At 38.7% G+C, this 13,121-nt stretch overlaps 1 protein-coding gene across 12 annotated transcripts in view; it reads left to right on the top strand.

The window, feature by feature from the left end:
* The first annotated feature begins 1,302 nt into the window (after nucleotides 1-1,302).
* The window catches only part of LOC122040417, a 31,814-nt gene continuing 19,995 nt past the window's right edge, over nucleotides 1,303-13,121 (top strand). For 2 of the 12 annotated variants that reach the window (XR_006128590.1, XR_006128591.1), the window contains exons 1-4: nucleotides 5,530-6,000; nucleotides 6,718-6,889; nucleotides 6,970-7,132; nucleotides 7,843-7,934. Coding sequence is in view for 1 of the 12 variants with exons in the window: in XM_042599729.1 (XP_042455663.1) it covers nucleotides 5,938-6,000; nucleotides 6,718-6,889; nucleotides 6,970-7,132; nucleotides 7,843-7,873 (429 nt within the window). In the remaining 11 variants the exon portion in view is untranslated. The other 10 variants (XR_006128588.1, XR_006128587.1, XR_006128594.1 and 7 more) reach the window with 9 other exon arrangements.

Here is a 13,121-nt window from a genome sequence, read left to right as displayed (position 1 = left end):
TGTTTTAACTTTGAACTCTCGTGCTTGGACTCTAAGACCCTAAAACAGAAAGCATTCATTTTTTTTTTTTTTTTGCATTAATTAAGGGGGAGTGAAAGGAAGTTCAAGAAAATTTTTCTTAAAGGAGGAGTGATATTAATTTTTCTTAAATGTTTTCTCAAAGTAATAGTATTCCTTTTTAAGATTTCAAATCAAAGTAATTTTCAAAAATGATGTTCAATTTTTTATGCTTAACTATTTTTGAAAAGAAAGTCTAACTATTTTTGAAAAACAACTTTAAAATTTTATTTGAAAAAAGGAAGTTCAAATATTTTTAGTTGGAAAACTAAGTTTTTATGTACTTAACTAAGTGTTTTAAAAATATTTTCAAAAAGAAAAGTACTTGATATAGTGTTTTCAACTTATCTAAATATTTTTTTAAAGAAATTATTTTCTTAACTAAGTATTATTTCAAGGAATTCTTTTCAAAATTTAAATTTAGCTAAGTTTTTTTAACTAACTAAGTTTTATCAAAATATTTTTAAGTTAAGTACTTAACTAAGTTTTTATCAAAATTTTTTAAAAGCTAAGTACTTAACTAAGTTTTTGTTAAAAATCTTTTAAAAACTAAGTATTGAGCTAACTTTTTAAAGAAAATCTTTTAAAAGTTAAGTATTGAGCTAAGTTTTTTTCTAAGAAAATCTTTTCAAAGCTAAGTATTGAGTTAAGTATTTCTCAAATGCAACCTTTTCAAATCTAGATATTTAACTATTTTGTTTAAAAGATAAATGATTTTTAAGCCAAATAAGTGCTACCCTTTAGGGAGAGTTTAAAAGATTAAAAAAAACTAGTCTTTCGGATTTAAATATTCTTTTTATCTCTAACTTAGTATCTTTTTTGATATATAGCAAAGGGGGAGAGAAAAGTTAAAGTTAAGAGTTAAACATAAAACATGAGCATAAGGGGGAGTTTTTTTAAATATGTCAAAATTATTGTACTTTACTTATGTTCATGCTTAAATTTTTATGTTCATGCTTAAATTTCTTTTCATTATATTATAATAAATATTGTTGTTTTTACTTAACTTTAAATTGTGTTGTCATATTCAAAAAGGAAGAGATTATTGGTGTAAGGACCCACTAGCGAAATTAAGGAATTTATTTATGAAAATATATAAGGTCACACAAGCGTTAATTAGATGATTAATTTATTAAATATTCTATGAGTTTTAGGAATTTTTCAAAATTTTAATTGATTTAATTTTAATTCAAGGGGATAGAACTATTAAATTATGGGGAAACATATGATGCCCCATCTAGGTTACGAGTTGATAAACCATAATTATCCCAAGTTGTTAAATACCCTAAAGTATAAAAGCCTATGCACTGTTCCCGATCCCTCCGCCTTACTCCCCGCACACGATCGCCGCTTCCCTCTCCTCGCTCATCTCCAATGCTTCGACGGAGTTTCCCACCGTGCCTGGAGCTCCGGCCAAGCGTCGTCCCACGAAGCTGATTTCCTTGGAGGACCTCACGACTAGACAGGGATCCTCGCCGGCGCAGTAACTTAGGGCAGAGACTTCCGATGGTGGCACAAGGCAAGGAAAGGCAAGTACATCCTCTATGATGATATGGGATCGGTGAGGTAAGGGATAGGTAGCTAGGTAGGTTGATAAACTTGCCAACAAACTCCGATTGATGATGGATCGATTTGTTTTCCGCGATATTCTTGATTCGCTTTGAGGTTTCATTGAAGTTCCTACTTGGTTTGCATGATTCCTAGATCTCGCCAGTGCATTCTGTATCGATGGAGTTCGGTTGCCAGTGGAACTGTTCCATTTTTTTTATTCTCGCGGTGTTCGCATGGCTGTGAGTGGGTTTGGTTTCGATTTCCTCCATGTTGTTGATGTTGCGAGCTTTCTGAATGTTACCTGTTTGTTTAAATGCCTGGCCGAGCTGTTAATTGGTGGTATGAGAATGCATTTTGGGTTTTCTGTGGAGCTCTGGATTTGGTTTTGGTTCCTGTGAGGTCTTTGAGTCAATTTCGAGGATGATTTGCCTCCTTCTTGGATTCCCGAAAGCTGCAGTTAGAATGTTGATGGCTTAAACCTTGATGATTACCGTTTTTCATTCTTCCTGCTGTTCTAATTGGTTGTTGATCTGCTCTCCGAACAGTCATGGTTTGGTTTGGATTTCAACGTGGTTTTGTCTATGCTACTGAAAACGTTGTGGGTTTATGGGGAATCAACTGTGTTGATCCATTTCTGTAGATGGCTGAGGTAGTTGGTTGAATTTTGTTAATGTTATGTTCTGGTGAACATTTGTTGAAGTTTTATGGTGGTTTTGCTGAGGTCTGATCTTGTGGTTTGGTAGTGTGTATCCAGAAGAGTGGTTTTGAGTTGTTTTCGATTGGTTCAATCGGTCGTCTTGTTGCTAGTCTCAATTTCCTTCGCTGCTGTTTAGAGATTTATAATTGACTTGATATGGATCTGTTCTTCAAGTTGGGTTCGGGATCTTGGATAGAATTGGGATTGCTGAGCTGATTTCAAATTGTTTCGCTGCCTTGTCTTCCTCTGTTGCTGTGTTCTTGATGGTGTTGTATTGACTATCAGTTGTGGATTGAGAGGTTTGAACTGGTAGATTTCTGACTGATTTCGAGAATGTGCTTGTTTCCTTAAAATGCTATCTAAATTGTGGACGGATTTGATTTTGGGATTGTGGTCGAGACAGTGATGTTCTACTTTTCTACTTTTCGGATTTGGGGATTTGGTTGGCTTTTGTTAGTGAATTTTGCTTGGAAATTGAACTTTGAGCTGGACATGATTTTGGTAGTTGGATCTATAGAATGAGATATGAATTTTGTGATTTGCACCTTGTGTTAGAATTTGAAGTGGATTCTTCTAGATTGATAGCTGTCATATGTGCTGAATTCTTTTCCTTTAGCACTCAGTCAAGTATTGCAAGCTTTAGCTACTATTTTACTTAGTTACTTCATTGCATGTGAGTTCAGTACCTATTCAATATTATTCTTAAGTTATGTTTGACTTGGATCTGAAAAGGTCTTGTGAAATGCTATGCCTACTGATTGATTGGACTGAGCTATTGACAGCATTATAACGTGGATAGATTAAGTTTTTATATAGTTAATTGGATGGGTATGAGTATATGTGGTGACAGTATGGGTTGGGTGTCTCGGGATGAGCTTCGGAGAGGGCCCTTCCAAACATGACTGATACAATAATTTATTACTGATACTGTAATTTATTGTTAGTGTCGGCTATATGACTGCATGTTCTCCTAGGAGGTACCTCTAGGGTCATGGGACTGTTGACTGACTCTAATAGTGGTTACCGGATATGTGACATACTCACCCTCATTAGCTATGTAGGACCTTGTATATATCGTATTTTCTTCGCTATACTGTATTTAAGTTATGTTTTATGTCTACTAGTTGCTATTCTTGCTACTTTATAGATGTCATCTTATTCATATCGGATTATACTTGTTGGGTTCGTAGACTCATGATGCTTACGTTACAGGTGAGGACGTCTCCTAGGATATAATGGAAGGCCTACTGACGGAGTAGATGAGGAGATGGAATGGACGCGTGACACTGTCCGGGCATTTTAAGAGTGCAGAGCTTACTTGCCCTATTGTGAGAGGTTCTTATGTTTGAGGATTCATTGACTCTTTCTATTAAACTCTTGTTTGAGAAGCTATCATTACATGGAATAAGCTAGATCATTTCGATAGAATTATATTACGGTTATCTACATTGCAGATGTCGAGAGTGATTGTAAAAAAAAAATAAAAACTTGAGGGATAATCTAGGGACGTTTCAGTTGGTGTGGCAAGCACCAGATGATCGAACCTGTATTTTGATAATAGCAAAAGGTTCAAAGTTAAGTTGTCTTGTTATCTAACAAGTGTGATTGAGCTTGCAGGAAAGTCTTAAGTGTTCTTAGGCAAAAGTCCTACTGGATACTAGACAGGTGGAAACCCCTATGGGGAGATAACCCTAGGTTCTAGGGGGTGGTAACCCTAGATTATGGAAAACCCTAGAAGGGTAACCCTAGGGGAGTAACCCTAGGTCAACCCTAAGTGGAAAGTTTTTGTGGGTCATGAACTTTGGGCGAAATCCTAGAGTCGGGGACTCTAGGTGAAAATTCTGGTGATCGTAAATCAGGTGAAAGTCTGGACGGGTCATGAAATGGATGTTGAGCATGAAGACCTGAAGTCTTGGGGCTGATCAAAAGTCCAGTTGGTCTGGAGGACCGACCTAGCTGCGGCAGGCGTCACGAGGCACGGAGAAGAGGGAGAGGAAGAGAGGTGGCGGCCGGCGGCGTCAGCTGGAGCAGCAGCGTCCCCGGGAAGAAAAAAGGAGGGAAGTGGCAGTGTCGGCTCCGGCGAAGGGCGAGAGGAGGAAGAAGAGGAGGTGCGACCGGAGGCGAGGGAGAGTAGAGGAGGAGAAGAGGGTGGCCGGCATCGACTCTGGTGACAGCGTCGGAGAGGGAGGAAGAAGATGTTTCTGTTGGCGGCGGCGGAGAGAAAACGAAGCCCCTTCTCTCTTGCATGCTACAGTGCCACCTTAAGCCCTCAAAACTCTCCACAAAGTGAAAAGACCAAATTATCCCTCCTTCTCCCTTTAATTCTTTCACTACCCTCTACCCATATCCGTATCAGGATTCTTTATAATTTGCTTCATCTATATTAAGCATGTGAGTTTTAATTAAATCCTATACAAGAAAAGAAAAAAAAAGACAAAGACAAAGATAAATAGTGAATAATCAAAATATCTGCACATATTTTAATTAACGTAGTGAATTCAAGTGATTATTTTATTTGAATGAATCTAGTAGCTTGTTCTTTCGTTTTTAGTTTTACAAGGCCAATTATAAATATTGCTCTAGTTTTCTTCTGTGTGGACGATTGTTGTATTAGTTGTGCCTGGTTCAGTTTCAACTGAACCTAAATATATAAATTAAAATGTTTTTAATTAAAATATTTAAGTTTTTGTTGGTGTTTGATCGTCGGTTGATCATGAGAAATTATGACTAGGATATGCATATGTTTGAGCCATGACAGTAGATACATGTTATGTAAGGTCATTCATTACTCATAAAAAAAATCCAATTGTTTTAGTTTGACCATTTAATTCAAAAAAAAAAATATGGAATCGTCACATCAGCAGCTCCCCTAGAATCGGTCTCACGAATATGGAAGGAGATAAATATAGGTACACAGCTGAAAGCGCATAGTCGGGACACTAACCCCAGATAATGACACCCCGAAGATCGAACCCTCGACCTTTCGATCATGAAACTATGCGTCCTCAGCTGTACTACGCCCTGAGGGCTTGACCATTTAATTTAAGTATGTATCTTCCATATGTTTACAGATGCTCCTAGATATCAATTATTTCCTAAATCATTTGTGCATTGAATGTTTTTAAGTTGTATGCATGACAAATATAGTGTATATTACTAGATGTATTATGGAGAGGGTCTTCGGCTTAATTTGGTCGGTATTAATTAGTAATCAAATTAAACCACTAAGAGCGGTCTCAGGCATTTAATTTCCAATTAATTTAGTGCTTAACAAACTTTTAAATGAGCTCATTGATGCTTGGTGCATATGCTCCGTTTGATCATTTATTTGGATATATGCATCTATACCGTTTATATGTCACAATTTTTTTAAAATTTAAGGGGCATAAACATCCATTTAATGTTGTAAGCAAATGGTGAGGGCCCATAATTAGGGCAGAACCAACATCCCCCGCCCCGCAAGGAAACTCAGAAGTCTCAGCACTCGGCAGTAGCCGTTTCTCAGCAACGGTCACCTGCAGCCTCGGCAACAGCGCAGCAGTCTCAGCAGTAGCCTCCGGAATACAGCTAATATAGTTCTTAAACAGCGGCAAACTGAGCATTGTTTCCTCTCGTTCACTCTGGCAACGAGGATGCCGAGCGTTTGCCGGAATGGAGGTTACGGCGAGTGCTTCTCCATTAAAAGGGTTAGCATTGTGAGAGATTTAAGCTCCTCCGTTACTTTTCCTTGTATTTTTGTTTTAACTGTTTCCAGAGATTGACGAATCGAGTGATCATTAGGTTTCCTGGACCAGGAAACCATCAATCGGAACCTTAGTGAAAGGGGATTCTTTTTTCTTTTTCTTTTTCTTTTTCTTTTTTTAAATCTCTAAGACATTAAAGCCAAAAACCAGATACTTGTGTCTTCCTTAGCAAGTTGATCTTCTTCCACTATGTTTTCTTATTCATAAAAAGGAGATAACTTTGGCGTTTTTCTGTTAAAGTTTTTTTGTTGACAATGGATTTGTTTGATTGCCCCTTGTCGTGCACACAGCCGTAGCCACCAGAGGCTAGAAAGGCTGTTCCTACTGTCTTTCTACTTCTCTTGCGCTTCTGTGTCTCTCCCTCTCTGCCTCTCACTGTCACTATTTTCGAGATAGAGAGGTGAACATACTTCTTCGTCCTATCCGTGGAAAGCTTGGGCACTAGAACTCCTCTAATTCAACTTGTCGTTCCAAGAAGCAAGCATACTTCTTCCTTCTTGGTGAGTCTCTCTCTCTTAATTCTCTTTCTTTATCACATCCACACAAAAAATTGTACATTTGCTAACTTTCCCTTTTTTCCTCAGGCATTGAGTCTCTCTCTCATTTCTCTTTGTTTATCACATCCACACAAAAAATTGTACATTTGCTAACTTTCCCTTTTTTCCTCAGGCATTGAGTGGACCCTTGGATGATTGTTTGAAGCTGTTGAGAGGCCAGTGGGATGAGCAAAAGCTGGTCGGTCTCCTCACCTCAAAAATCTGTCATGGGGACGACACAACTGCTGTTCTAAAGGTCTATGATGCTGTCGGTGCTTGTTTTCTTCAGAGACTCATCTTAACTGGTAATTCTTGGGACCTTTTCCTAATAACTTCAACTTTTGTTTATTTTCTCATGATTCAAGTTGCTTGGGTTTTCTTTTAGGTATGGGAAAGGGATCTGGTGGGTTTGGTAGCGCCGAGGACAAAGAGCCATATTTGAGGCTCTCCATCACCCTTCTTACTGCATTGTGTCAGGTGCCAGAAATTGCTTCATATGAGGAAATGGTCTCTAAAGTTCCTCTTGTAGCTGAAATAGTTACAAAATTGTGAGTTTTTCATTTTGGTTATTTTTCTTTTAAAATCTTCAGGTTGTATTGAGTAATTTCTATGTCAAAGAATTCAGAATTTTTTGCTATGTAATATCTTATCTTGTTGTGATACACATGATTGATTTTCACGTACTAATTGTAGACGCAGTTATTTGAGTATTTTATTTAATAATTTTCTGGACTTATTTTTTTATACTCTAGCATTCTTCATCCGGTATTGTTGTCAGTATATTTACAACAAATTGCTACATGATCAATTCTTAGCTTTGTCTACTTGTATCAGTACAGAAAATGGTTCGAGTACATACCGATATTTTATCGCATACTTTCCTTGTGGTTGCCATTGGCCAACCAATTTACCTAGTTATGGAAAACATCCTTCTTTTATCCGTTACTCATGGATACTCATCATGTTTGTTCTTGTTATTTTGTTCCTCAAAGATAGCAAAGCTAGCATCACACGAATGTTGATCATATCTATTCTTGTAACTTGAATAACTACAATCGAAGTTTGATGTTATGCTTCTGTACCTTTGTTTGCTGATGTTTACAACAAATACTAAAGTTCACATTTCATACTGTTTTCAGATGGAGCAAAAGTATTTTTATTTTAAGTTATATAATGTAATCCCTCTGTAATCTTCTATTCTGATGTTGAGTTTTGACTGCTTTGCTTGCACTGAAACTAGTTTGGGTTTTGGATGCAGGTCTGACCCTTGTCGCTGTTGCTTCGGATAGTGGAAGAGCAAAGTTTTATCAACCTGGAGTCAATTACCTGTTGCTCTTGCTTTGGATGCAGGTCTGACCCTTTTTTTGAATACTCTAAATGGGACAATACTTTTATCTTGCGGTAGTCAATTACTCAAGGAATTCTATATTTTTGGAGTTTTCTTTTCCCTTCATTTACCGTGTTATGTTGAGATGGAACACACTATCATCAATTAATTTTGTAATGCCTTGTTTCTGCTCCAAATGTTCTGTAGGGTCTCGACTACAAAAAAATGAAAAGGCGCTGTATTTAATGTACATGATCAAATGCTTGGTTTAATGTGGTAAGACATTTAATAAGCTGCAGGCGTTCTCCGCTTTGGAACGCGAGCACGTCAAACCACCTTAAATGCAGGGTTGTGCTGGCGACGTTTTTAACATCAATTTTAATCTAACGGTGAGGGTATGATGACATATTTTTTACTTCTAGATCCAACAGTTATCTTAGAATACCACGGAGAATGAAAAGTCATTTCTTAAGTTATCCTTGCCAAAGCTTTTAATGGTGGCGATTTGATGGTGACTGTTTTTGTCTAGCACACTCATCGGATGGTAGAGAGAAGATCCCTACAATTGATGAGAAATTGTGCGATACTGCCATCATAGTCTTCTACTTCTCGTAACTATTTTTGCTACCTTTCACTGTTGTGTTCTTGCGCTCTTCTCCTTTCTCCATCGTTTGTGTCTTTTGTCCTTGTAAAGATAAGTAAGTTGTGACTCCTTCAACTGAATTTTTTCCTCCTTTCTCTGCTCTTCTGCTTCCTTCTTTTATCCTTTGCAACTATGACTGTTGGTAGATCCTTCATTAGGTGGTATGAGACTCAATGGGTGATTTTCCCTGAGGTTGCAGGACCAAACTATGGGAGCTTTACGCCATTTCGTTAGACAATGAGATTAGGATTCCCCAACGAGATCATCGACATAACATTCCTCCTCCCGGTTTTTACTACTTTCTTCTATGGTCAATTGATAGGCGGCTCAAGGTTTCCCATTCCCTCTATACAAGATTTAGCTCATTATTTTTGTATCTCCTTATCTCATCTACATCCACCGTATGATTTGCTGCATATCCATCATCTTCCGGATATATGACATTCCCCTTAACGAAGTTATCTTCCAATATCTTTTTTACATTCAGCCTGCCGAACCTGGAACCTTCATTTTACTGCCAGGAATAAATGTAAATTTTTGGGTGACTGTCCAACTTCCAACAAAGCATGGAAAGATCGATTCTTTTTCACTAAACTACCTAAACCCTATATTTAACCTACTCTCTCGCTCGACGAACTCCACAATCAACTTAAGCTGGGAGACTACAAATCGGAGACAGTGTACTGGGAGACGACCTTCATTTTTAAGGACCTAATGTTCAACGCAATCCTCTTGGTGAAAAATGAGGCGTTACTTCATCTGGTCGGGTTGAGCCCAAAAAATGTAGCTTGGGTGAGGTTTTCATGTCTAGTAGATTTCTTTTTATATTAACTATCCTTTCTTTGTCTTGCAAAGTAAACTTTGTATGACGCTTCTATCAGCAAGAAACTGAACTGGGAGTTAGACTTCCCAGCGACCTGCTCATGTTGATGAATAAAGCTAGGGAGTCTCATTAGGTGTTAGTTTCTCTTCCTTCTCTTGTATCCAACATTGTTAATAGTGAGGGTTTGAGTCAATCGCTGATACCGTCATTCATGTGATGCTATATTCTCCGGTAATCGCAACTTCTACCCAAATGAATGATCTAACAGAGTCACTTGAGACAAGTGCTCCATTAGAGTTTTGCTCTCAGGAAAAAGGGATGATCATACGACAATCATCCCCTCTTAATCTTTCTGCCCCTAATGGGAGTCAAGGGCGTATTTACGAAGCCAAGGTCTAGGAGAAACATCATCGTCTCCAAATTTATCATGTGGACGACCTTGCAGAGGTGGCTGCTGAAGGGGAGAGCTGTGAAGAAGAAGAAGAGATTCGTTAGACCAATTAAAGGGCATGCTTCAATGCCTTCCTTCAGGAAGAGTGACCCTCCTTTAGCGGGGGAAATTTGCCTTATCCTCAAAGACACAACTCCGGAGAAGCATTGTCAAATGCGGAAGCGAGAGCTAGGGATAACCCCTCAAGCCACTCGCCAATCGATTCCTCTCCCCCATATGCCAACTAAGTTAGAGGCTTTAGGCATTGGTCAGATGTCTCCTCCTGTCGACGCTGAACAAAGTTCCCCCTCTAACTTGGCCTCTCTCAGACTTGAGGCAGCCAATAGACAGAGGGGACTCAATCCCTCTCTTGAAGAGCAATTGAAATATTATAAGGAGGTTCTGATACCTAGCATGAGTATTCTTAAGCTAATGGAATGCTCAACTTTCTTTGATCGGAAGGTGATCAGCATCCTCCTTATAATATTTTAATTGCTCTTCAAGAGAGGGGCTGAGCCCCTTTTGTTTGTCGGTTGCCTTAAGTTTGAGAGAAGCTAAGTTAGAGGAGGAATCCTGTTCAGCGTCGATAGGAGGAGACACCTGACCCATGCCTAAAGCCTTTGTCTCAGTTGGCACATAGGGGAGAGGAGGTGATTTACTTGTGGGTTGAGGGATTATCCTTAGTTCTCGCTCCCGCATTTGACAACGCATCTCCCGAGTTATGTCTTTGAGGGTAAGGTGAATTTCTCTCGCTGAAGGAGGGTCACTCTTCCTAAGGAAGGTGCTGAAGCAAGCTCTTTGAGGGGTCTAACAGGATCATCTTATTCTTTGCAGCTCCTGCTTCAACCACCTCTGCAAGGTCATCCATAAGAGATATTTGGCCTCCAGACTCTCGATAATGTTTCTCCTTGACCTTGACTTCGTGAATCTGCACTTGACTCCCACCAGGGGTAGAAAGGTTAGGAGGAGATGATTGTCGTAGGACTAACCTTTTTCCCTGAGAGTGAAACTCTGATGGAGCTCTTGTCTCAGGTGACTCCGTTAGATCAGTCGCATGGGTAGAAGCTGTGATTGTCAGAGAATATAGCATCGCATGAGTGGCAGTATTGGCGGTTGACTCGGACCCTTCACTATTAACGATGTCAAACAAGGAAGATAAACTAGCGCCTAATAAGACACTCACCTTTATCCATCGACATGAGCTGGTCGCTGTTGGATGTCAACTCCCAGTTCAGTTTCTTGCTGATGGAAGTGTCATATAAAGTTTTATTTGCAATACAAAGAAAGGATAATTAATACATAAAGAAAATTACTAGACATGAAAATCTCACCCAAGCTGTCAGTCAGCGGCATATTTTTTGGGCTGAACCCGACCAGATGAAGCAAAGCCTCATTCTCCACCAAGAGGATGACGTTCAACATTAGGTCCTTAAGAATGAAGGTCGTCTCTAAGTACACTGGCTCCGATTTGTAGTCTCCCATCTTAAATTATTGTGGAGTTCATCGAGCCAGAGAGTAGACCAAGTATTGGGTTTAGGTCGTTTAATGAAAAAGAATCGATCTTTCCATGCTTTGTTGGAGGTTGGACAGTCACCCAAAAATTTACATTTATTCCTGGTAGCAAAATGAAGGTTCCAGGTTCGGGAGGCCGAATGTAAAAATGATAATGGAAGATAACTTTGTTAAGGGGAATGTCATATATCCGGAAGATGATGGATGCGCCGCAAATCATACGGCAGGAGTTGGGTTGCAGTTGAGATACCGAAATAATGAGCTAAATCTTGTATGGAGGGGATGGGAAATCGTAAGCCGCCTATCAATTGACCATAGAAGAAAGTAGTAAAATCGGGAGGAGGAATGTTAGGTCGATGATCTCGTCGGGGAATCCTAATCTCATGGTCTAACGGAATGATGTAAAGCTCCCGTAGTTTGGGTCTTGCAGCTTCAAGGAGAATCGTCCATTGAGTCACATACCATCTGATGGAGGATCTACTAACAATTATAGTTGTAGAGGAAAAAAAACGGAAGAGTAGAGAAATGGAGGGAAAAATCCAGTTGAAGGAGTCACAACCTACTTATCTTTGCAGGGATAGAAGACAAAAGATGGAGAAAGGAGAAGAGCGCAAGAACACAATAGTGAAAGGTAGCGAAAATAGTTAGAAGAAGGCTAACGGTGGTATTGCAGGGATCTTCCTACCATCTGATGAGTGTGCTAGACAAAAACAACCACCATCAAATCACCACCATTAAAAACATTGGTAGGGATAATTTACGAGGTGACTTTTCATTTTCCGTGGTATTCTAAGATGACTATTGGATCTAGAAGTAAAAAAGGTGTCACTATACCTCACCATTAGATTAAAATTGGCGTTAAAAATGTTTCCAGCACACACCCCTGCATTTAAAGCGGTTCGGCGTGCTCGTGGCCCAAAGCGGAGAGCGCATGCAGCTCATGAAATGCCTTACCACATTAAATTACCAAGCATTTGATCATGTACATTAAATACCGCACTTTTTCGTTTCTTTTGTAGCCGAGACCCCACATAACATTCGGAGCAGAACCGATGCATTACAAAATTAATTGACGATAGTGTGTTACGCCTCAGCATAACACAATATATGAAGAAAAAAAAGAATTCCAAAAATATAGAGTTCTTGGAGTAATTGACTATCATAAGATAAAAGTACTGTCCCACCTAGAGTATTAAAAAAAAACAACAAAGCATAAAGCTTACTTATCTACTTTAAAGGGCAAATACAGAGTTCTACAAGAAGTAGGTAGGAGTGTAATGGAGATAAATCCTTTATTGATACGATAGAATCTAGAGTTGCCGCAAGATCCATTAAAAGAGGTTCACAAAAGAAATCACAATTTTTATGATAAAATCTGATGTAAGCCTTGCAGAACCATTGGATTAAAGTTTTCTAAGCCTTTTTCAGCAAGAATTCTTGATCAGACTAGATCATGAAATTAGGTTATGGATGCGATTTTAACTTGGTAAGTTGTATCCATCGGGTTTAAGCAGAGCTACCGGTGATATGCCATATAACAATTTGAAGTAATCTCAGATGAACACTATGTAATTCTGAGTATCAAAGATTCAAAGCTATTTTTATGAAATTTATCTGATATATCTCATTGTCTTAGTAACCAATGATTGCACTAATCCAACATTTTCTTAGCCTTTGATATCAACATAATTGATAATGCCCATCTGATTCAATTAATTAATCAATAGGGTCAACTTATTTCAGTCAGATAGGAGATAGGTTGACTTTGGGTCGACCAATAGCCTTCATCTTAGTTGGAGTCA

This window comes from Zingiber officinale, chromosome 2A (genome assembly GCF_018446385.1).
Source record: "Zingiber officinale cultivar Zhangliang chromosome 2A, Zo_v1.1, whole genome shotgun sequence".
Classification (NCBI taxonomy): Eukaryota; Viridiplantae; Streptophyta; class Magnoliopsida; order Zingiberales; family Zingiberaceae; genus Zingiber; species Zingiber officinale.
The sequence above is the reverse complement of the archived record's forward strand: the minus strand, read 5'-3'. Positions and strand labels throughout refer to the sequence as shown.